Consider the following 26,538-nt stretch of genomic DNA (forward strand, 5'->3'; position numbering starts at 1 on the left):
GTATTACATGTTATAATAGAGGTCTGAACAGAATGTTGTGGAAATTCAAAGACTAACCAATTTTGTTGGGAGTGTCAAGGGAACTCTCAGAGGAAGTAATAATCAAGCTAAGTCTTGACAGATGAGTAGGAGTTAACTGGGTAGAAATGGGGAGAGACATAGTTGGCAGAGAACAACTGTTAAAAGTCAGAGAGACATAAAAGAATATATTTGGGAAGTAGCAAATAATTGTGCATGGCTTGAGTGTGAAGTTAGGGTCTGATATGCCATGCTTAAGAAAGATGGTCTTTCCTCTGGGACAATGGGGAGTAATGACAGCTCTTTTAAGCAAGAAATTGGCATGTATTTGCGTGAATAAAGATAACTGATGACTGGTGTAGAGTGGTTTTGAGGGGAAGCAGGGAAATCAGTGAGCCAGAGTAAGTTTCCAGACGCTGGAGAGAAAGAGATGGATTCAAGAGACATTTAGGGGTTAGAACCAACAAGAAATATCAACTGAAAGCCTTAAGTTTAATGGTCAGTTTTATGTATGTGTGTATTTTTAAAAGGACTAAACAGAAATGAGATGGTGACTTAGTGTAGGGTCACTGATTTATTTTTTGATGATGTTTCTTTCTTTTATATTATGACATACTGTGCTAACACACATGTGTCTAAGAGAAAAAAGAATAAAGTGAAATTGCCATAAATACATTCTAAATTTCATTTCTTGGCTTATTTTCACTACTTTATGAAGTAGAAATATAAATATTTACTACATACCTAGCATGTGCTAAGATACATTATATACAGTGGACTTTTAAAAGTTCATAGAGAAATGGAATTAAAGTACAAATTTACTTTGGTGTAAAAATTTTAAGTTTACTTTTTCCATAAGTAAAAAGTACAGACAGCACCTCCAACGAAATCTTCAGGCCAAGATCCACCCTCACCTTAAACCAGCCCAGATCATGGGCATACCTATGCCCAGCATACTCGGGGAGGTCTCCAGATGGAAACCTGGAGGAACCTTTCCATGTGTGTCAGTCTCTCAGAACAGCGCATTTTACTACTGTACCACCATCTAGCCCCCTCAAAATATTTTAAACCCAGCATAGTATTTCATATTATACATTTTCCATGAACTTTATGAAGAACCCTCATAAGTATATCTCTTAATTTTCATAGCAAACTTACCAAGATGCTATTACATTCACTTTACAGAGAGAAAATCAAAACATAGCAGAAATTCTGTAGCTTCTCTAAGGTCACAAAGCTAAGAATTAGGGATTTTGGGACTAGAACCCAAGTACGACTAACTCTAAAGCCCATGCTTTTCTTGCAACCTCATACTGACTCTCTATTTTTAAAAAAGGCAAATATAAAAAAATTAATTAAAAAGCAAATATCACTATTATAAAATCATTACATCATTATAATATTCTTTGTGAATATTTCAAAGTGTTCATGATAAAATGAATTTTAAATGGAAACATAGCATCAGTTAAAATAAATACACAAAAAAATACATCTGATATGCACTCAATGAAAACTTTCTTAAGAAATTGGGAACCAGCAGTTAGCGTATTGGCTATGTCGCTGGACTACCACGTAGTCGACCGCGGTTCCAGTCCCGGACCTGGTGGCTTAAAACTCATGCCGGGCGTGTGTGCATGCATGCCCAAGATCCCGAGAGGAGAATGGAGGAGAAGGGATTGTGGCGTGACCATCTCCTCTGGGGGGTGATTTCTCGCTTTCTGTCTCTATGTCTCTCTCTGTCTGTCTGGCGAGTGCACGCACCCTATAGCGAAAACCTCTCCAACAACAACAAAAAAAATAAAAAGAAAAAGAAAAAGAAAAGAAAAGAAAAGAAAAGAAAAGAAAAGAAAAGAAAAGAAAAGAAATCATTCACAAAAAGACCACATATTTTCTAGGTAAAGCAGTAAAATAGAAGTTTATGACTGACAGTTCACTATTTCTAAATGTTGATTAAAACAAGACTATTGGAACCAGCAGGTGGTGTGGAGGTTAAGGCACTGGGTCCCACATGGCCAAATATGCAGTTCAAGTCTCGAACCTAGCAGCTTGAAAATCACGCAAGGCTCTTGTTTGTGTGTGCCTACAATCCTGAGAGGAGACTAGAGGAGAAGGAACTGTGGCATGGCCATCCCCCCTATGAGGGTGATTTCTCACTTTCTCTCTGTCTGCCTTTCTCTGGCGAGTGCACACACCCAATAGCAAAACTACAAAAATAAAATAAATCCCCACCCAAGAAAACAAGAACAGCAATTGGCATAATGGTTACATTGCTGGATTCCCACATAATCGACTAGCTTGAGTCCCAGACCTGGAAGTTTAAAACTCATGCTGGGCACGTGTGCAAGTGTGCCCAAAATCCCAAGAGGAGAATGGAGGAGAAGGGACTGTGGCACGGTTATCCCCCAGGGGGTGATTTCTCACTTTTTGTTTTTCTAGCAATCACATGCACCCTATAGCAAAAATCTCTCTCACAAAAAGAAAGAAAGAAAGAAAAGAAAAGAAAAGAAAAGAAAAGAAAAGAAAAGAAAAGAAAAGAAAAAAGAAAAGAAGAGAAAAGAAAAAAGAAAACAAGACTTTTATTCAACTATTTCCTTACTATGTATCAGGTACTGTTCTAGGCCTTGGATAATATTACCACAGTGTTTCTTTGCACTCATAGAACTTATATTCTAAAGGAGAGACTCACAAATATACAATTGAATATATAGTATGCAAGGTGAAGATAAGTGCTGTGGGAAAAAAAATGGGAACAGGATAAGGGGAGAAGGGCGAGCCAGATCTAAAATGTTGCCTTTCTAGTTTACATATAGTATCACTGACCTGAAGGGAGTGAGGGAGCCAAGCTATGTGGCTACCTGGTAGAAAACTGTTGTAGGTAGAGAAAATAGCAAGTGCAAATGCCCTGAGGAGAGACCATGCTTGGTATGTTCAAAGGAAAACAAGGAAGCCAGAGTGACTGAAGTCAAGTGAATGAAAGGAGGTGGGAAGAGGGGTGGGGCGATGAGAGAGATGGGAGCAAAGAAAGAATGGTGTCATTGTTGAACATAAACTTTACTCTGAGTGAAATACAAATTTTGTAATGACTTTGGCTTTATTCTGGGTGAGGGACCTAAAATGGCTTCCTGTCTCTGATATAAGGTTTAACACCAACCCAGGAGAATTTAGTCAAGCCAGTAGGGGTTCTGTGTCAATTTTATGTGCTGTTCTGAGTAATAATAAAAGCTATAAAGATAAAGATGCAAGAACATAGGAGGGCACATATTCTTAGACAACAGATACACACCTTAGTGAGCTGATAGATGAGGCCCAAGAACATTCTCAATACACTTTAAGATAGATGACACTTTAAAATTTAGCCTCTGGGGACTGGCACGTGACATGGTGGTTAAGGGCGCTGGACTCCCACATGACTGACTGTGGTTTGAGTTCTGGACCTGGCAGCTAGCTTGCTCTTGCTCTCTCTCTCTCCCCCCATCTCTGGTCAAATATAAATAAAGTTAAATAAAGTAATTCTTAAAATTAAAAAATGTACTTATAAAAAGAGTGATATTTTACAACATGTATTATTATTTACCAACCTGTGAATTTAACATAGTCATCCTTTTACCACTGAATTGCTTCAGCTATTACTAGCCACTACTCTTTGTTAGATGTAGGAATTTGGAGAACCAGCCCTTTGAGTCCTAGACCCAGAGGCTTAAAACTCATGCTGGGCGCATGTGCGTGCATGCCCAAAATCCCAAGAGGAGGATGGAAGAGAAGGGACTATGGAGTAGCCATCCCCACTAGGGGTGTGATTTCTCACTTTCTGTCTCTCTGTCACTCTGTCAAAGGCACGCGTCCTATAATAAAAATCTCAGAAGGAAGGAAGGAAGGGTGAATGAATGAACTTGGGAAGGAGAACTAATAAACAATTTCTTCAGATTGCTCTGAGGTTGGTATCCAGTCAGAAACCTCCCCCCAACCCCTTCTGTTCATAGCATTTTCAGGGCTACCAAAGTCTATCTAACCTGTATTCCCAGTTACACTGCCACTCCAAGGAGCTTTTATCCAATGTCACACTGACTCTCTTCAGAGAGCTTTTGAAAAAAAATTAATAGTCTAATTTTTCTTTTATATTCAAATCAATTATTATTATACTAAGTATTAACCTTTCGTGAGACAGCTAAGATTTAGGTCCTCAAAATGTAACATGGGGACCAGCAGATGGCATAATGGTTACATCACTGGTCTCTCATGTAGTAGACCGCTGTTCAAGTCCCGTAACTGGTGGCTTAGAAAACTCACACCAGGCATGTGTGTGTGCATGCCCAAGATCTTGAGAGGAGAATGGAATAGAAGAGATTGCGGAATAGTCATCCTCCCGGGAGGGGGGGTGATTTCTCATTTTCTGTCTCTCTGGCAAGCACACATGCCCTATATAAAAAATCTCCCTCTCTTTAAAAAAAAAAAAAAAGTAGCATGTTTCATATGCTGAGATTATGCTAAAGCTTGGGTTTGATACTAAATCATCTACATGCTCTGTCTGAACCCCACTGTAATCAACTGCCTGGAGTCTAGGGTGCAGTCTTTGATATGGAATAAAACAAAGCCAACTGATCCAAATGGGGATTGAACCCATGTCCTCATTAGCAGTGCAAAGTCCACCCAGCAGTGCACAGTTGTTTACTGCCTTCATATGCAACATAGCTCTACTCATTTCAAAGGCCTAGAATATTTCTATAGAACTAGGAAGGCAAATTAATCCCCCTTAACTAAGGGCCAACAAAAGGTCATCCTAGAAAGATGCTAGCTGCCTAAAGAACTTTAAAAAATTCTCTTTCTTGTCATCTTCAGTGAAGTAGCTACAGTTGGAATCTTGTAAATCAGCTTGTGTACCACATAAAATAGTCCAAAAGGTAGCTAGGTATAGTAACAGGAAGTTGAGTTCTGTGAAATCCCTTTAATTACAGCTTCTGAAGAACTGATTTTATGGTCTTTACTAATTTTCTCTTTCATCACTAGGAAGGACATAAAAGTCAACATTTCTCTTACCATCACTAATTATAAGTAAAATGCAAATCACAACCACAATGAGGTATCATCTCACCCCAGTTAGAATGACTATTATCAAGAAAACAAAACAAATGCTAGAAAGGATACAAAAGGAACTATTTTACACTGTTGGTAGGAATGTAAATTAGTATAGCCTCTATGTAAAACAGAAGGGACTCAAAAACCTAAAACTAGAACTACCATATGATCCAGCAATCCCATTTCTAGGAATGTACACAAAAGAAATGAAATTAGTACAGATATCTACATAGAGACATCCAATGCTCATTATAGCACTATTCACAAGAACCAAAATATGGGATTAATCTAGGTATTCATCAAAAGATGAATGAATAAAGAAAATGTGAGATACACATGCGTATGTACACACACACACACACACACACACACACACACACACACACACACAATGAAGTATTATTCAACCATACACAAAGACTGAAATCCTGTCACTTGTAGTGACATGGATGAGCCTGGAGAACATAATGTTAAGGAAAAGAAGCCAGGCACATAAAGACAAATGTCACATGTTCTCACTCATATGTGGCAGCTAAAAAAGTCAATCGTCTAGAAATAGCAGAATAGTACTTATTGGAGGCTAGGAAAAGCATGGGGGAGGGGGAGACAGGAAAGAAGGCTGCTAATGAATATTAAATTCCAGTTAGATAAGAGGAATAATTTCTAGTGTTCTGTAGCATAGTAGGTAACTACAATTAGTAACAATTCATTTTATATTTCAAAATTGCCAAAAGAGAGGATTTTGAATGTTCTCAACACCAAGTAATGATAATTGTTTGAGGTGAAGGATAGGCTAATTATGCTGATTTGATCATTACACATTATATTCATGTACTAAAAAGTCACACTGTACCTCAAAAATATCTACAATTAATGTATCAATTTTTAAAAGTAAGCACTTCAATGTACAAATTTTCAAAACGAGGGTTAAAAAATGGGAACCAGGGACCAGCAGGTGGCATGGTGGTTATAAGGCGCTGGACATTCCCACATGGCTGACCACGCCACGGTTCAAGTCCCTGGATCTGGTGGCTTGCTTTCTCACTTCCTCCCTCTCGCTCTCTCTCTCTCTCTCTTTGGTCGAATTAAAATAATAAATGGATGAATAAATTTAAAAATTAAATAAATTTTAAAAACATAGTAAGGTATCCTAAAAAAAAAAATGGGGACCATAGGGCCAGTCAGTGATGCAATGATTAGGGCGCCAGATTTCCACACGGCCAGCCACAGTTCTAGTCCCAGACCTGGTGTCTTAAAAATTACACCCAGCACGTGTGCACGCATGGCTAAAATCCCTAGAGGAGAAGGGACTGTGGTGTGGCCATCCCCTAGGGGTTGAGTTCTCACTTTCCCTCTCTCTCTCTGTCCCTCTCCAGCTAGTACACATACCCTACGGCAAAAATCTAAATTTTAAAAAATAAAGATAATAACTTACTAATCTAATTTGAATGATGAACCTATAGTTTCAATGTATACATTTATAGGATAATGTGAACCTGAAGTAAAATGGTAAAATTAATAAACATGAGTTTTGTGAACCTGTAACTAATTGTGCTTTATGAATCTAAATATATTTTCTTCACTTTAAAACATATTAAAAGGCATACTGCATGTTATATATTAACAAATTAATAATAGAGCTTCATTTTCAATAGAATGTATTAATACTATTTTCCAGTCTTTAAAAATTCCTAGCATCCTTGAAATTTCTTATTCTAATAGGAAAGTTTAAAAAGTTACCAATTGTACATGTCTATCTTATTTGTTATATAACATCCATAAATCTGTATCTATTATCAATCAACCTATTAGTTTCTTTTGTTAACAAAAAGCACAGATAATATAGCTCTTTAGGATATTAAAGAGCTATTAAATGTTTACTCTTTATTTAAAAAGTGAGAGAGAACGTAAAAAATCTCAGCTGTTTCTAAGAAAAATATATTTACGATATTTACGATGCAAGATAATTTGTTACCAGTAAATGTGTATCCTGTAAAGAACAGCAAATTTTTATCAATAATGATAAAGGAATTTCCCCCAAAGACTACTACTTTTTAGATAACCACATCTGAGGCAGTTTAAATTTTAAGGGAAAGGCACAAATCACAGAGAAAGCCTTTTTTTTTTTTTTTTCGCCTTTTAAGGACATTTTTAAAAAGTATTTTCTCATGCTCATAAAATCATAACTAAAATTTAACGTATGGAGCCAGCAGATGGCATGGCTGTTAAAGCACTGGACTCCCACATGGCCAACCGTGGTTCAAGTTCTGGACCCAGCAGCTTCACAAATCATACTGGGTATGTGTGTGTGTGTACATGCCCAAAATCTTAGGAGGAGAATGGAGTATTGTGGCATGGCTATCTCCTTTTGGGGGTGATTTCTCACTTTCCTTCTCACTGTTTCTTTCTGTCTTATTCTGGCAAGTGCATGTACCCTGAGGCAAAAACCTAAAAAATAAAATAAATAAAAATAAAAATGTAATATAAAATTGCTGAACAAAAATGTCAATATTCAGTTATTTTAATGCACTAAAATACTAGCAAAATCATCCCTTAGAAACAGTAAAGGCATACTATTTGTATAATATTGTGGACAGGAATCATCACCTTTAGCAACTCCTATCAACTCATATACTTTAGATACTTATAAGTACACTCAATATTTGTTATGTAAGTGTTCGGACAAGGGCCAGCCCTTGGCAGGGTGATTAGGGCAGCTGGATCCTACTTGGCTGACTACACAGTTCAAGTCCTGGACTCAGCAGTTTGAAAAATACACTGTGTGTGTGTATGTGTGTGTGTGTGTGTATAAGTGTGTGTGCATATACATGCACACATGCCCAAAATCCTGAAATTAGTGAGAGATAGAGAAGAAGGGATTGCAGCACGACCATTTCCCCATAGAAGGTGCTTTCTTATTTTCTCTCTCTCTGGCATACACATATGCTTTGTGGCAAAATAATAATAATAATAATAATAATAATAATAAAATAATGTTCAGACAAAAAGAAATATATTTTAAGTGTCTATGATATAATTTTAGACCATATCTAATATAACAATTTCATGTAATATTTGTGCTCTGATTTAGCTTTACCATTAAATGAAGACTATCTCAAACCATGATTCTTGGAGCAGGAAGTAGATATCAATTTCTGTACTGAAACAAAATATGAATTCACTTTAATGGAGCAGGAGGAAATGGAATCCAAACTACTACCTTTCAGTTTTCTTCATCTGCCAAACTTGAAAGCTATAATACAACTTGGTTCTAGTTACTTCTTGGTGGACTAAGTGTATGTGTGCACATGTACAAGTGGGCACTAATGAGAGTTATTTTTTCTTTAACAAGTTCACTTTCTCCTCTAAAATATGTGTCACTAATCTTTCAAAAGAGCCCACACCTTGTATATGGTCACGTTGATAATGATGCAAACATATTCCTTCAATTTAAAAAATTCTTTTATTTTTAAATTCATAATAGAGCAGATGTATGAGAAAGAAAGATGGAGAGAGAGAGAGAACAATGCACCTTCCACTGCGCTTGATCGTGTTGCAATCCCCTTCTCCTAGGCCCTCCAGCCTACCAGGGTCCTGGGTACACTCAATGTGATTTCAGGCAGACCAGAAGGGAGACTGAAATCAGGATCAGCATGTGACTTCCAGCATCACAGAAGTTGGACTTATCATATCTGTTATTTTGACTGTTTTTGCCCATGTAGGATAAAAATGAACCAAACAGCAGTACTGAGTGTTTTGTAGCTTCACAAATTTTACACAAAGTGATCTAGGGATGGATCAAATGAAATGATTTCAGAAACTGCTTTAAATACATCTTCACTTATATCATAGATGTATTTATTCATCCAGTATCACCTCCTCTGCCTCTCAAGCAAAAAATCACTCTCTACCTAGGCCTATAATTATTAATATAACTTATCTCTCCTACTGTATTACAAACTCTTAGTGCAAAATTTAGACCAGATTTCTAGTATGAATGAACTGTTTCAACATAATTGAAAGAGAAACAGCAGCCTCTTAGGAGAAAAGAGGTAAAGGTTGTATACAGATTTAAAAATAGGGTCAATTTCTTGTAGTTTACCCTCTCCCTAACAAATACAAGAACCAAGCCCAGTTTCAGCTTTTCTCAAACCTTTTTACAGACGGCCTTTTCTGCTTTTCTGCCCAAAGGCATTGTGCCTGTGGCTCTTAATCAAAGCAGCAGGGATGTTCCAACTGGAGACCCTGAAGATCTGAAAGCTGAGATAAGGGATTAGAACTGATACATTTACTATGCTTAATTTCTGTGGTAGTAGGTGCTAGATGAATTCAGACAATTCTCTATGATCCAAGAGCCATTACTGAGATTGAGAATGGTTCCTGCTTCTCAGTTCCTCCTTGGGATAAATGAAAGAATGCATTTCTTCAGACTGTCCACCATGCTTTCCAATGGATAATTTTGAGTTAAGAGCATAGAGCAATCTAGGTTCCAAACTGTACCTTAAGTTAAATGTTTATAAAATTCAACCAACTGTTAATTTCTCATTTGGTAATTAATACACCAAAATTATCAAACTAGGCATGAGTTTTAGGACTCTGGCCATCTTTTTGTAAAAAGGGAATAAAAAGTAGGTTGTTAGTTAAGATAATTAATTTTGCATTGTGGTTTTGATACATCTAATTTATTTCTCCAGGAAGCATACTTTGGCTAAGAGTTTTGTCACAAACACTTGCCAAAAACAGTCTGGCCTTAACATCTGCAGAATGAGCTTCCATGACAATAAGGTATACTCTGAAGTAACTCACATTAACTTTTCTTTTCGTAAGAAAATTTGTCTGGTTGATGGTACTCTAAGTCCTAAAATGTGTGTGTGTGTGCATGCACACACACACACACATAAATATTTATTTATTTAAGGTTTCTGTCATAGGACACATGTGCTCACCATAGAGAGAGAGATAGTGAGAGAGAAAGTGAGAAATCACTCCCAAGAGAGGATGATCGCACCATAATTCTTTCTCTTTTATTCTCCTCTCAGGATCTTGGGTATGCATACACATGCTCCCAGTGTGATTTCCAAGCTGCCAGGTCTGGGATTTGAACCACAGTGCCCATATGGGAATTGAGCAGCTTTACCATCATGTCACCTGCTGGCTCCAGGACTAATATTTAATAATAAGAAGGGAAAAACTTGTTTAATTAATCATAGTGAGTCAAGTGTAGTTACCTAAAATAATCATAATAAGAATTGTCAGCAAATAACCTACCCTGAGAGGAAGAAATATAATTATGATGCTTACAATTGTTTTAAATTCACACTGCTTCAGAAAATTGTCAGAATGTAACACCAAAGGATAAAAGCAAATATGGCTTACAATGAAACTACTCACCCAGAAATACCCAGTCTAGCTAAAACTTTTGAAAGTAATAACATACGTTAGCTACTTTTAATATTTCAGAAAATATCTAAAAGACATTATACATTTGTAACTTGTAATCAGTCCATTCCCTACCTCCCACACACATATACCACCTACTCACAAAGAACAAAATAAAACCCCCAAACAAAACAAAACATATCACCTTTTATGTCACCATCCTGTTCCCTAGAAAGTGCTAAAACCCCATCAAGAACTTTCCTATTAATCACTTACATACTCTAGAAAAATTACTACCAACTTAAATTTACATGAACAGATCTGCACTTTTCTTGCCGGACAATTTATTAGCCAAAATTTTAAGGACTCTTCTTTGACTGAGATGTTTATATTTATATTTATTAGTTGTAATTCTCTTCTCTATAACAGCATATACTAAAAAGGGGGAAATAAATCTGTCTTTGCTTTCTAATATGTAAAAGCCATAAGTGCAAGATGGACTAGAAAGATAGGTTCAGCCATTATGGCACTGTGGTAAAGTAAGTGTCCTGCAAGGCTGGAAGCTAAATAGTGACTGTGGGTTCAGATCTCCAGGTAGGCTTGAGAATATGCTGTGTAAGAGCATCCAGGATCCTGAGGGGCTGGAGAACTGGTAAATGGGGATACTGAGGTGATGAGACCCTGTCAAGGGTCTCTGCACCCCTTTCTCTTGTGATTGTATGTACTCTCTATTGTTAAAAATATTATTGCTAAAATAATAAAAATTATTCTTCTTCCCAGCAGAAGGACTGACCACTGATAAATATGGTAATTTCTAGACTTCATCACTAACTTCTACAGAAAGATTTTTATCAATAATTTTGAGCTCTGTTATAATTCTTTTTTTTTTGGAGAAGTTTTTGCTATAGGGTGCGTGCGCTCGCCAGACAGACAGAGAGAGACAGAGAGAGAAAAATCACCCCCCAGGGGGGGATGACCACGCCACAACCCCTTCTCCTCCATTCTCCTCTTGGGATCTTGGGCATGCACGCACACACACCCGGCATGAGTTTAAGCCACCGGGTCTGGGACTCAAACCGCAGTCGACTATGTGGGAGTCCAGCGACATAGCCATTACACTAACTGCTGGTCCCAGCTCTGTTGTAAGTCTCACAAAATTTTCATGCCATTGGGGGCCAGCAAGTGGCATGGTGGTTAAGGGTGCTGGACTCCCACTTGGCCGATGGTGGTTCGAGTCCTGGATCTGGTGGCTTGCTTTCTCACTTTTTCCACACACCCCCACCCCATTCCTCTCTGGTCAAATTAAAAATGAATAAATAAAGTTAAATAAAATAATTCTTTAAAAATTCTTCATGTTATCTACACAGAAACTATGTATTTCTATAATTAAGGGAAATCTCAGCTTATTTATTTCAATCTGAAATAAATAAAAATTTCAGTTAGGAAAACATAACTTGACTATGACAAGCATTTAAATGTAAGTGTCTTTATGAATAAAAACTTATTCCAGAAAAGACATTTCATTTACGTACCTGGTGATATTCTTTCTTTCTTTTTTAGAAAGGTTTTCGCTATTAAGGGATCACAAACAAGTTAGATCATTGTCTTCTGTAAAGCACTTAACTTTTTTTTTAAATGGAGAGATTTTTTTCTATAGGGTGTGTATGCTCATTGGAGAGACAGAAACAGAAAGTAAGAAATAACCCTCCCCCCACTCAGGGGAGGATGGCCATACTGCAATCTTGTCTCCTCCATTCTCCGCTCGTGATCTTGGGCACACATGGACATGCATTCAGCCTAAGTTTTGTAAGCCACCGGGTCCGGGACTTGAACCAAGATTGACAACGTGGGAGTCCAGTGATGTAACAATTATACCACCTCCTGGTCCCCAAAACAGTTAACTTTTAAAAAGAAAGGATATTCAAACAGATATTGTACACTGATGGTAATTACAGCATTATTCATAATAGCCAAAAGATGAAAAACACCCAAGTCCATAAAAGGATGAATGGAAAAACAAAATGTGGTATGTACATACAATGGAGTATTATTCAACCTTAAAAAGAAAGGAATCTTGGAACCAGCAGGTGGCATAATGACTATGTTGCTGGACTCTTATGTAGTCAACCATGGTTCGAGTCCCGGACCCGGTGGCTTAAACTCATGCCAGGCATGTGTGCGTGCGTGCCCAAGATCCCGAGAGGAAAATGGAGGAGAAGGGATTGCGGTGTGGCCATCCCCCCGGGGAGGGGATCTCCAACTTTCTGTATCTCTGTCCCTCTCTGTCTTTCTGGCAAGTGCATACACCCTATATCAAAAACCTCTCCAAAAAAAAGAAAAGAAAAAAAAGGAAACTGACACATGCTATCTAACACATGGATGAGCCTTGAAGAGATCATGCTAAATGAAATAAGTCATTCACATAATGACAAATGTTGTGACTGCACAACACACGGTACTTAGAGTAATCAAATTCAGAGAGACAGAAAGTAGAACTTGCCAGTTGTTACAGGTGGAAGGATAGGGAGTTAGTGTTTGATGGGTACAGAGTTTCAGTTGGGTTGGATGAAAAAGTTCTGGAGATGGACAGTGGTAATGGCTATACAGTGAATATATTTAAGGACACAGAACCATACACTTAAAATGAGCTAAAATGGTAAACTTTATGTTGTTTATACTTTACAACAAAAGGATATAGTTCAGTAATATTCTGAAAAGTGAACAACAGTCTATCTAATCATAGATAAAGAAAGGAAATAACCAACCAGCTACTCTAATTTTTGTATAGCTAGGTTCAGTGACGTGTGCCTATAGTTTCAGCTACTCAGGAGGCTGAGGCCGAAGGATCATGAGTTCAAGGTAGCAACATAACGAGAACCAGTCTCTAAAAAAAAACAAAAACAACACATATATCTGGAGAGTCTTTAATTTCATCATTAGTTTTTTTTGTTTTGCTTTCTCCCTCATTTATACCTCCATCCTATTAAGTTTATTTTATTCCATTTGTTCCTTCTGTGAGTTATGGGTACTTTTAAAAAGAATTATTTAATTTTATTTATTCATTCATGTATTTTAATTTGACCAGAGAGAGACAGAAAGAGAGGGAAGGAGAAAGAGAGAGAGAAAGCCACCAGGTTCGGAACTTGAACCACAGTCAGCCATGTGGAAGTGTCCAGCGCCTTAACCACCATGCCACCTGCTTGTCCCAAGAGGACAAGATGGAAAAACCATACTCTAAAAATCATCAATTGTTATGTTCAGAAAAACTGTATTCTTACTTTTTTTTTTAAGAGGTTTTTTCTATAGGGCGTGTGTGCTCACCAGAGAGAGACAGACAGAAAGTGAGAAATCACCCCCTGGGGGGATGGCCACGCCACAATCCCTTCTCCTTCATTCTCCTCTCGGGATCTTGGGCACACACGCACATGCGCCCGGCATGAGTTTTAAGTCACCGGGTCCGGGACACGAACCACGGTCGACTACGTGGGAGTCCAGCGACATAGCCATTACGCTAACTGCTGATCCCCATAAAAACTGTATTCTTCTTGAAGTCTGCTCCATGCAGCCAAAGAATACAATTTCACCTCATAGAGTAACATACTTCTGTAATAAAATATTATCCCTTTAAACAATATTAATCCACACCACTTTTTCTATATTAGAGTATCCACAAAGTTCTTGGAAAATGATTATCAAAAAACTATGCATGGGGAACCAGCAGTTAGCGTAATGGCTATGTCGCTGGACTCCCACGTAGTCGACCGCGGTTCGCGTCCTGGACCCGGTGGCTTAAAACTCACGCCAGGTACGTGTGCATGCGTGCCCAAGATCCCGAGAGGAGAATGGAGGAGAAGGGATTGCGGCGTGACCATCCCCCCTGGGGGGGGGATTTCTCGCTTTCTGTCTCTCTGTCTGTCTGGCGAGCGCATGCACCCTATAGCAAAAACCTATCAAAAAAAAAAAAAGGAAAAAAAAACTATGCATGGGTTACAAAATTCTTTATACTAAAATTAACTCATATTTTGATTGCATTTCTTCAAAGAACTTTTTGAAGTCTTTTTATATAGTCTTTGTATATAGTGTGGTTCAAGTCCCAGACCTGGAAGCTTAAAAGACACACTGAGCATGTGTGTATGTATGCATGCCCAAAATCTCATAAGGTGAGGTGGAGGAGAAAGGACTGCAGAGTGGCCCTTTCTCTCTCTCTTTCTCTGTCGCTCTTCAGCAAGTGCATGTGCTGTCTAGCAAATTAGAAAAAAAAAACACATAGAAACAAAAAAACATGATATTAAACAAAAGAAATTAAGCCAAACAAAAATGAGAAGTATAACCAGGTATATATTTGTGTATATACATACAAACATGCGTACACACACATCCCGTCTTTACCGGCTATATACAATTTGAGGAAATTGCATAGAAACATGAGAAAAAAATTGAAAAGTAAACAGGAAGAGCCATAGTCTACAATGAATGTAACAATATACACAAAAATAGGTAAAATTCCAAGTTTAAATACTTGAACAATACATTCAACATCATATTATTGTCAGAAAAATATACTATGACTCTTCTAGTAATTACCCTAGAAGACAGATCTACAGGTCCAGGAAAGTGGGCTATTCTCATTCATTCTTATTAGTGTAAACAAAAGAATTTATTTTCTTTAAACAAACCAACTTGCTACCACCATTAGTACTACTAAAGTTTTCTAAAGTATTTGATAATGGAATTTCTGCCACAATTTCACTAGAAAGCACCAAGGTTTTCTATACTCAATTCTTTTTTTTTTTTTAGAATTTTATTTTTTTTTATTTCATTTTCTTTTATACATTCGATCACATTATTTGTCTTACAAAGTGAATATTCAACAGGTGAACATTTCTCCCTAGTCCAGTTGATAAAACTATAAAATATCTTCAATAGATAATACCACATTTCTTTGTCCCATTAATGCTTTGCCTCTCTATTTTACTTCTAAATGTCCTTCCTCAGACCCTCCTCTTCCACATACACTATATCTAGTATTACTCAACTCTTACTACCTAAATAAAAAGCAAAATTCAAATTTTATAACACATGTATGTTTCTGAACATGTGATCCCTGAAGTACTAATGCCATAAGTCATTGGAGTGGGAAGATAAAAGGATCCAATAGTCAAATAAATTGAAGTCTAGAAAATATTCCATTTTGTATCATTCTCTTACAAATTCCTAATGCCACTAACATAAAACATTCTCAGAAGTGCTGCAGTGACCAGAGCTGTTTATATTTTTAAACTAGTGTGTCACAAACTTATTTGACTACAGAATTCTTTTCTCATACAATGCCAAAGAACTAGTATTCTCTGTCACAACTTATTCTTGGAACTGTATAATAAATTGTCACATTTACTTATTAAATGTGAAATTTTATATGCACCTGTCTCAAAAAAAGTAGGCACTGACAGAACTTGCAAAAGTTCTAAAATGGGCCCATTGTATTTCCTGTCAGACAAAAAAAAAAAAAATCTAACATGCCTAGACTAGCATTTTTATGCTATCTTTAGCAAGTTGTAGTTATTCCCAACGTATGTGTTTCAATTCCCTTACAGCCTGTATGTTATCTAATCAAGTCCAAACACCCAGTTTCTAATACTTGTGAAAAGCTGAAAATGCATGTGATCCTCCAAGGCCACTGCTTTTCCTTCTGGGCTTCACTGTAGGTTGAGAATATCCTGTAGCTATCAACTACTGTGCACTTTACATATGAGAATACTAAACTCAGTTATAGCCTTTTATGAACTGGTGCTTTCCACCCACATTTTTGCAATTTTTTTTAAATTTTTTTTTTAATTTTAATTTTTAGAAAGGTTTTTGCTATAGGGCACATGGTGCTCGCTGGAGAGAGAAAGAGACAGTAAATCAGAAATCACTCCCCACCCCAGGAGGGATGGCCATGCCAAAGTCCCTTCTCCATTCTCCTCTTGGGATTTTGTGCACTCAAGCACATGCTCCTGTTGCCGGGTCCGGGTCCAGAACTCGAACTGTAGTTGACTACATTTGTAATTCTACAGGAACATAATGAATGTTCCACAACACTGATCCTGAAGCAAAGTAATGACTGGCTGATATTTCATTCTCCTAAAATATCCAACATCCCTATTAAGTATTTAAAACAAAATACTACAATTATTACTTTATCTATGGAGGTTAAGCAACTTGCCCCAAGTATTGATGGTTAGCAAGGACCAATTTGTTCTTGGACAGACACTGTATACATTATAAGTATAGAAATTGCACCAGATAGTCATCCTAAAATATGAACAAAAACAGGAAATTCCTTTACTAATAGCTTATTATTTAAGGAATTTTCTTCTCTTGAAATAATTTTGGAACACAATTTGCTAGAAATCTAAACTTGAACCAAAAAACTCAGATGGCATGCTAGATAACTTTTCGTGAGTTCAGAGATTAAGAACGTCTTAACTGCAAAAAGGTACTCCTTACTTTATTCTTTTATTAGATGAAACAAAGTAAGCAAGCTACAACTAATTCTGGGGGAAGTGTGAATGTGAATGATTATGCTGCCAAGCTATGGCACTGCTTTATTCCTAGGTTCTGCCTTCATTTTTAAAAGTACATAAAAATATAACAAAATCTGTAAGATGAAAGGGACATCAGCTATTTTTAAAAAGCCTAACAGTGAAGAAACAATAACTGTTATTATATAAATAATATTATTTTAGTAATCCAAGGACATTTAGTCATTGATTTTCAAGTTATACAAAATAAACTGGTTATAAGGAGGGGGGAAAAACACTTCAAAACATCTATGGCAGGATACAAATAATCACAGTATTTTATATTATCACAATACACATCAACAACATTTTATCAGAGATAAAGTAAATGATGAAAGAGAAGGGAAAAACCTGACATGAAAGGAATCAAGAACGGTAAAAATTCAGTAAAGGAAAAGATTTAAAGTATCAGGTCAAAGTTTCATAAGTGGTTTTTTTTTTTTTTTTTTTTTTTTTTTTTTATTCCTACTCTGTTTCTATACTTCTCCACCTGGTAAGTGTGTACTCCCTGAGTCCTGAATGCAAATTCATGGCAGAAAAAGTACCTATGCATCCACGCAATCTTTTGTCTCGACCAATCTTCCATGTTACAAACAGTGGGCTGTAATGGAAGATAAAAATAGGATAAATCAATCAATTCAATGCAAGCAAGTATTTATTGAGTATTTACTATATGCTAGGTTAGGTGCCTGAGATTAAAGACCAAAAGACAGGCCCTCAAGGGGCTCAAGAGTCTAGCCCAATAGGATTGTATTCAGTAAAAAAAATTGTGCTGCACTGTAATGAATGTGTTCTGTATGTTAGGCACCACAATAAATGTTTAAACAAATTATTCATGATAATCCTCAACAACAACTCTAAGTAGCTAGTACTAACATTCCTATTTACAAATGAGGTAGTCTCATAGTTAATGCATAATGAAGCAGGTACTCAAACCGGGGCAATCTTATTAAAGAGCCTAAACCATCATGGCTGATTGCCTGATTCCTCATTTAAATCTCAAGTTACTGGTTGATCTGTAAATCAGACTTAGAAAATCAGGAGGAAAAAAAATCAACAATTTCAATAAATACTTCCTGAAAATATAGGGGCTACGTACTGTGAAAGGTGCTACAAGAGATATAAGGATGCCTAAAGCATTCATTGCTTTCTGAGAGCCAATACAGGAGGCAAATATGCTTATAACTAACTAATACAAGGCAAAGGGAAATAAGTACTATAAACCATGTCCCAAAAATGCCATAAATTAAGCTATCGAAATGAAGAAAACTTCATCAACCTTGATGATTATCCTTCAGCTTGGCCTAGAAAAATGAGTACAGTTTGAAGAGGTGAAGGTAATAGCAAACATTAACAGAATAATACTCTGAAATCAGAAAATGTATTAATTTTAGATATAAGAATTCCCTATAAATACAAACTCTTGGGACCAGCAGATGGCATAATGGTTTTGTTGCTGGACTCCTACGTAGTTGACCGTGGTTTGAGTCCCAGACCCAGTAGCTTAAACTCACACCAGGCATGTGTACATGTGTATCCAGGATCCCAAGAGGAGAATGGAGAAGTGATGTGGCCATCCCCCCTGGGGGGTGATTTCTAACTTTCTGTCTCTGTCTTTCCGGCGAGTGCATGCAACCTATAGCAAAAACTTCTCCAAAAAAAAAGAAGATACAAACTCTCAAGCATCAAAGAAAAAAGTCTCGGGACCAGCAGTTAGCGTAATGGCTATGTCGCTGGACTCCCACGTAGTCAACTGCAGTTCGAGTCCCGGACCGGGTGGCTTAGACTCACGCCCGGCGCATGTGTGTGCTTGCCCAAGATCCCGAGAGGAGAATGGAGGAGAAGGCATTGCGGTGTGGCCATCCCCCCTGGGGGATGATTTCTCGCTTTCTGTCTGTCTCTGTCTGTCTGGTGAGCGCACATGCCCTATAGCAAAAGTCTCTCAAAAAAAAGAGAGAGAGAGAGAGAGAGAGAAAGAGAAAGAAAGTTTCAATTTTAAGAAGATGGCATCAAGAATAATGTGGTTTAAAATGAAAGTTAATACATTATATATTTGAATCCTACAGCAAATCACGGACTGCCTCAATTAATGGTTAAGTCTAAAATCAATTACATTCTAATAGAATCAACTTTATTTATTTCAGTTTTAATTAAATAAATTAATTTACACATTTTAGTACATTTTATACAAAGATAAATACCCTTTTTACCAAAAAAAAAAAAAAAGCTGGGGAGAGTCTCTGTTAATATGAGTAGTCACAGTGATACTCATATAATACATTTCTACTTTCTAAAACTTTTAATTTAGGGGGACATACCAGATTACATATGTATCTTATAATATACTTGTGACTTAGAGGACATTCTTTCTTTAAAATGCTCTCTAGTCAGTCAATAGCAGTTAGTTGAAAAAACATCACATTCAAGTACATCAATCAACTGCCTCAAACATTTCAATTATGCTGAGTTCTGACAGGTAACCACAATGGCAGACAGGTTCCAAAATAAATAATGGATACGAACCAGGGAGCAATACTAAATCACCTTCTTCTAAGAGCTAAATGTCCAGGAGTGCTGAAAAAGATAACTATAAGGCCAAGTTACTGTCAATGCCAGCATTTGAGCACTAGATGACCTATATTTAAAGGTAATAACATAACAAGTGAAAGGGAAAGGTCAGATTTTCTGCTTTCTCATCATATATACTAAACATGTAACAAATTAAGATAAAATTCTAATGGTTGATTTGGAAAAATTTCTCTAACTGGTCTTGACTAATAGTTTAAGTAGAAGACAAGAATCAAATGGGATTACTTTCTCATCACTTCTTTTTTTTGGAGAGGTTTTTGCTATAGGGCGCGTGCGCTCGCCAGACAGAGAGAGAGAGAGAGAGAGAGAGAGAGAGAGAAAGCGAGAAATCACCCCCCAGGGGGGATGGCCGTGCCTCAATCCATTCTCCATTCTCCTCTCGGGATCTTGGGCACGCACGCACATGCTCCCGGCGTGAGTTTTAAGCCACGGGTCCGGGATGTGATCCGTGGTCGACTACGTGGGAGTGCAGCAACATAGCCATTACACTAACTGCTGGTCCCACTTTTTCATCAATTCTTAAACTACTCATAAAAATATTATTATCCCGAAATTCACACATTATCTTTAAAGAAGGATTTTACCTTTTCATTTTTTTCACTCTCTATCTTTATAGAGTTCAACATCAATAATATTTTTTTATGGACAGTATAATACTAATCTCCGATAACAATAGCTACACAAAGTATCTCTATGCAAGACAGGTCCTTTGGCACCTTCAGAATGAAGTGACTCACATGTAATATATACAAACGTGTCCTTAAAATCTTATTATGGCTTCTCAAGAATACAGAACTATGCTATATATTTTCTTCCTCAGTTACGTGAGTGAGAAATCTAAAGTTGTGAGTGAATTCATTTCCTACTTAAAATACTAGAAATGAAAGTCATGTAAAAGTGCCTATGCCTTCAATTCTCTTTTCATGTATGTGTATATATATATGTATGTAATTTTTAATATAACCCTCTCTGTTTAAGGAAACATTCAAAATTAAAAGGATAACTACAAAAAGGGAAACAAACTAAGCACTATACTATTAATTATGTGGGAGGGCATTCAAACACATGGTGGGAACATTATATATTGGGTTGTCGGAAAAGTCATGATGTACTTTTCTATGTTTTTCTATGCAAAAATGTGTCATGACTTTTCTAATGAGCCAACAGTTTCTTATAATGTTATGGTATCGCTAATGAAGGAGTGATTAATTCAGGGTTTAGAGTACTAGAGGATAAACTGCATTTCACAAGACAGCCTGGGGGATAAAGTCACTCCACAATAAGCAAGGGTATGGAGATGTAAAGTGCACAGCACAATAAGGAAACAAAGAGTTGGACAGTCTTGATGACCTGTTATGGTCTCTTCCAGATTTAACATTCTTGGAAGTTTAGGCACTGTTGAATGTGTGATTTCAAAAGCCCTCATAAGAGGCAGAGCAGATGCAGAATCATCTATACTTTCCCTGGTCCTTACCTGCCTCAGGCAACATCCACTTTGGGGGTTGGGGTTGCGGGGAAGTATCTGTATCAAAGATGGGAGGGAGTGCTACTTGACAACCCCACTGTGTTTAGGACAGATGCCTGAAGATAGAAGAAATCAGACTTTTAGTAGACAGAATAAAACTATTCCTTAAAAATCTGGGACTCTAATTTCTCATTTACAAATGCTCATCTGACGTCTTTTATAAAGAACATGTGCGTATATGGAATTTAAAACAACCAAAATACCTAAAAGCAACATTTAATGGGGAAAAAACTCCAGGAAGTTAAGCACTTTTTATCGTCTGAAATAGAATAAACATCACTGAGCACAGGAGATTGCATCTTGTGTGTGATAACTACTTTGTATAGTGCAGTGACTACAGGAACATTCAATACGTCTGATCTAAAAATAGCAGCAAAATTTTTTCTTCACCAAACACGTAGAGGGAAGAAATGGGCAATTTCATTCTTAAATGTGCTATTAGAATGTGTATGAGTTCCCTAAAGGACATAAAACATCAGCATAATCAGAGACAGATCAAAGTAGAAAAAGGGTTCTGAGCTTGTTGAGAAGAACTGCTCAATAACAAGGAAATAGGAATAGTTCATAGTAAGACAAGATTGAATGTTTTTGGAAAATGCTTGTGCCATATGGTTTAAGGCCACCTACATACATTGAAAAATGAGATGAAATATTAATGGAAATGTTTATCTTTGGGTAACCAGACATAGCTGTTTAAGGAATTTTCCTACTTCTGAACATTTTGTACTACTATGTTCTGAGAAACCTTTGGAGGAAAGTAAACTCTCCATCTTTCCAAGTCTGTAGACAGGAACAAGATGTAACCAACTAATCTAGGTGAATCTTCCCTGCCAACTGGCAGCCAACACTGTCAGGTCAACAGTTGTTCCCAGAGGAATACAGATGCATGGAATTAGCAAACAAATGAAAAGCGCTGTGAATCCGAACAGGATATTACTTATTCCAAGTGGTACGCCACTTCCCATGCCCATTTTGAGACTTTCCTATTGATGAAAGCCAGAACAGATTATAAGTATGTTTGTTGGAGCAAGGTATAATTAGAGATGACAATGGAAAAGTATTTACTCAACAGTATTTTCCATCTTTCTTCTCTGGCCATACAAAGGCAAAAACTGGTCCAAAAACATAGCCTTAGATCATTGAAAGTCCACAATCTAATAATCTGATCTTCTTCAGAATTAGGGTCTTTAGAAAGAAGTTTATAAATGTCAATATTAACACAATAACAAGCCCTTCCAATATAATAATAATTTACTATAACAGATGTACTCAACAATGTTATTTTTTTAAAGAATTATTTTATTCAACTTTATTTATTATTATTCTTTTCCAGTTTGATCAGACCGAGAGAGGGAGAGGGAAAGCGAGAAAGCAAGCCACCAGGTCCAGGACTTGAACTGTGGTCAGCCATGTGGGAGTCCAGCATCTTTAACCACCATGCCACCTGCTGACCCCCTCAACAATGTTACTTATATTGGAGGTAGACACAGGAAGAAAACCCTAGCTTGGTTCTGTCCTTCTACCTTCAAATGCTGAATGCTTCTCAACTGTACTTCAGTTCCTCAGCAACTTATCTCAAAAACCCAACTATATCACTCAAAACACCTGACTAAACTCAATAGCATAATACTCTAGGATTTAGAAGGCCAGAGAAAAATAGAAATGGTCATATCTTCTTTCTACTACCAGCTTGAAACCTTTTCAATCCTATTTGACAAAAAGATGCTATTTATTTCATTTCCGAACCATGAAACTAGATTCAACTTGTAAAAATGTGCCTAATATGTTTATATCTTGTATTAGCTTAGGCTGCCATAACAAAATGTCAGACTTAAACAACAGAAATTCATTTCTCACAGTTCTGGAGGCTAGAAAGTCCAAGATCAGGGTTATGGCATGCTTCAATTCCTGGTGAGGGCTCTCTTCCTAGCTTGTAGAAGACCATGTTGTGCTCACGTGGACCTCCGCTGAGCACGTACAGAGGAAGGAAAAGGGAGAGAAGAAGCGAAAGGGAGAGGAAGAAAGAGAGAGAGAGGGTAAAGGTGGGAGAGATATCTCTCTCCAGTATCCCTTCTTATCAGGACATTGATTCTATTGGATAGTATTGGATAGGGGCCCCCATCTTTATGACTTCATTTAACTTTAATTAATTCCTTCTAGGCCCTCTCTCCAAATACAGTCATATTGGATGTTAGGGCTTGAGCATATAAATTGGGGGAGGGGGCATAACTCAGTCCACAAGATTCCTAACAGAAACTTTATTACATAGTTAGAAATTTATATAATTTATCTAGGGCCATTAGCTGAAAGACCATTTGAGATGATCCATTTCCTTTTGATTTTATTAGCAAAAACCAAACAGAGATCTAGAGAGAGTAAGTACAGAGTAACCATGATGATGTTAGAATCTGGCAAGTTCCCTAACTTTTCTTACTACCCGCTTAATTTTTTTCCCTCAATAAAGAGGGGAAAAATGTGAATAGCATATCTAGATGCCTTCTAAAAGACCAGAAAATAGGAAAATCTAATGAATACAACACAGTACCATACAGGTGAACATAAGCACAAATATCCTCCTCCTATTCCTCTCAGGAAAGGAGAGAGATTAGCTGAGAAAATACCGGGACAAACTGAACATGCTCAGTCAGCCCAGAAATAATTGTAAATCCAAATTATAATCTTCTCTATGACTCCCATTATAAGCCCAAAGCAAAGCTCACCATTTTATCTTTTGTTGCTGTTTTTGTTTCACCAGAGGGCATATGTGCTCACCAGAGACAGACATAGAGGTAGAGGGTTAAGAAAGCACTACCTGCGGGGAATGGTCACACCTTCTCTGTCTCTCCTTCTTCTCGTGATTTTTTTTGCACACACACACGTGCCCAGTGTGTTTCTCAAGCCGCTGGTCAGAAAGTCAAACTGAGTGGTTAACCATGTGGGATTTAGCCACCCAAACCCAATGCCAAAGGCTGACCTACCTACCATTTTAATATTTGATGGCTTCCCAAATCCTTTCTGACCCCTTCTTAGCTTCATTATTTCATTTTCTCCTGTTGTCTAGCAGCTTTCATCAAATCCAAGTCTCTATTATCTACAAATTTCCTCAAAATCAAAATTTCCATTTACCATTGGTTAAGTATCCACTTAGGAATTGATCTGATTTTTAAATAATTCATATTATGGAACGAATGAGGTTTAACTCTTCCAAATAATTTGGAATTCACATCGTTAGGAGAGGAGAGAATTCGGAAGGGGCTAATGGGGTGTGGGGATGCAGGGATGTGTTATGGTGGAAAAGGTAAGGTTCAGATAAATTCTACACTTTCTCACATCAATTGTTTTTACCACAGATGAAGAAAATACTTTAAATTACTACTGTACCCTTATACAACACTCCTCTCTCCATAAGCTTTGTAAATAGCTTATTCCGATGAGGCTCAGAAAAATGAGACACTGCTTAAGCACATCATGGATTAGTATAGAGACTGCAAACATCTGAAAGTGGGAATAGGAAATGATCAATCTTTCAATAATTTTTGTTGCCTGGTGTTCCTAGAAATTCTATCATAGCAGTATTATATTGTGGTTTTTTCCCCCATTTTAATACATAAAAGTAACTAGCAAGCGCCAGAGGAAAAGAAGCAGACTAAAGTCTAAGAAGTGACTAGGAAGGTTGGAACAAAAAATGATTTTTTTTTTTGGGTAAATCAAGGATAATCAGCACTGGCATAAAACCAGCCAAATCACAAGCATACTTTAAGAGACCAGCTTGATTCTGCCAATTTTTTTTTTTTTTTTGAACTGGAAGAACCATTTCTTCCCCTTAGCAAGACCAAATAAACACTTTCCAGAAAAGTTTAAAAAATTAAGTCTCAGACTTGATATGTTGAAATACTGTCTTATTATTTTATTTTTTAGAGTCCTAAATTAGATGAGAAAGACTACCTACAATGGAAAAAAATACTATACTTGTACATTCTCTTTTCTTAGTTTACACTGCAGTGGGTACTGAACTTACACATCATAAGTTTTTTTTTTTTTTTTCTTTCTTTTTTCTTTTTTTTTTTTAAAGAGAGATTTTTGCTATAGGACGTGCATGCTAGTGGAAATAGAGAGAGACAGAAAGTGAGAAATCATGCCCTGGGAAGATGGCCACACCATAATCCCTTCTCTTCTCCAAATCTTGAACAAGTATGCATACGTGCCCAGCGTGAGTTTGAAGTCGCCAGGTTCAGGACTTGAACCATGGTCAACTATGTGAGAATCCAGTGATGTAACCATTATACCATCTGCTGGTCCCACATATGATAAGATTTTAAAGATGAAATGAGTTCATAAGGTATCTTTTGTCTGATAACAGGGACACATCAGAAATCTTTATTATTTGAATATCTAACTTAAAATTTTAAATGACAATTTTCTATATGCTTCAAAATGAAATAATTCCAGGCCAGGCAGTGGCAGTTAAAGTGCTGGATCCCATATGGCCAACTCCTCAGATCAAGTCTGGGACTTAGCAGCCTGAAAAGTGTACCAAGCATGTATGTGTGTGTGCCCAAGATCCCCAAAAGAAAATGGAGAAGAAGGGACTGTGGCATGGCTATTCCTCCCTGAGGGGGTGGGGGGGTTGGTGGTGGTAATTTCTCACTTACTCCCCCCCCCCCGGGAGCACACACACCCTATGTCCAAAAAAAAAATATAAAAAAGAGAAATAACCCCTATTTGCGATTCCAATTTTCAAACTATTTGTTCAAAATGCTTTAAGATGTGTGACTTAGCCTTTACTATGATAATAATCAATTATTTCAATATAAAATAAATCACACATACTAAATCTATTAAAGTCTTATGATTTCTCAACACAATGTAAGAAAAATAGGAGAAGGAGAAGTTTTAGAATGACTATTGATTGATCTAGTGGACTCCTCATTTTTATGTCATTAAAATATTTATGGAACTTTGTTTTGGTAGTTGCATTTAACTGCATATGCCAGATAGAGGATTTATAACACTTTAAACAAAACAATGAAAGCAACTAATGGTTTCATTTGGGATTTTGTACCTTTATCTTACTTCCCAGCTAATGACTTATCTTATACTATCATGTCATCTCCACTGAGTCTACTCAATTAGCAGAAATACAGTATATGGCATATAAATATGCTCATTGATTTAAACACTAATGTGAAAAGAGCTGGAAAGTTATCCAGTGTCTTCAGTCTAGATTTTTATCTTGTTTACCATTCCTCAGAGATCTGATAATAATGTGCCAGCTTACTGAGACCTGCAATAAAACTAATATATTCCTTTTTTCACATATATTTTGGGGTTTAGAAAGGTAACTATTTTGAATTTAAGGTTCTTATATTATAGTGCATGCTCTCATGGGAG

General features: G+C 37.0%; 1 protein-coding gene across 1 annotated transcript in view; it reads right to left on the reverse strand.

Moving 5' to 3' along the window:
• AMMECR1 (AMMECR nuclear protein 1) overlaps nt 1–17,906 on the reverse strand; it is a 77,396-nt gene extending 59,490 nt beyond the window's left edge. Inside the window, 1 exon segment of the mRNA XM_027767966.1 lies at nt 17,524–17,906. Coding sequence (XP_027623767.1) covers nt 17,524–17,564 — 41 coding nt within the window. The 5' untranslated portion in view covers nt 17,565–17,906.
• Between the last annotated feature and the right edge of the window lie 8,632 nt (nt 17,907–26,538).

Source organism: Tupaia chinensis, unplaced genomic scaffold, assembly GCF_000334495.1.
Source record: "Tupaia chinensis unplaced genomic scaffold, TupChi_1.0 Scaffold144991_2, whole genome shotgun sequence".
Taxonomy (NCBI): Eukaryota; Metazoa; Chordata; class Mammalia; order Scandentia; family Tupaiidae; genus Tupaia; species Tupaia belangeri.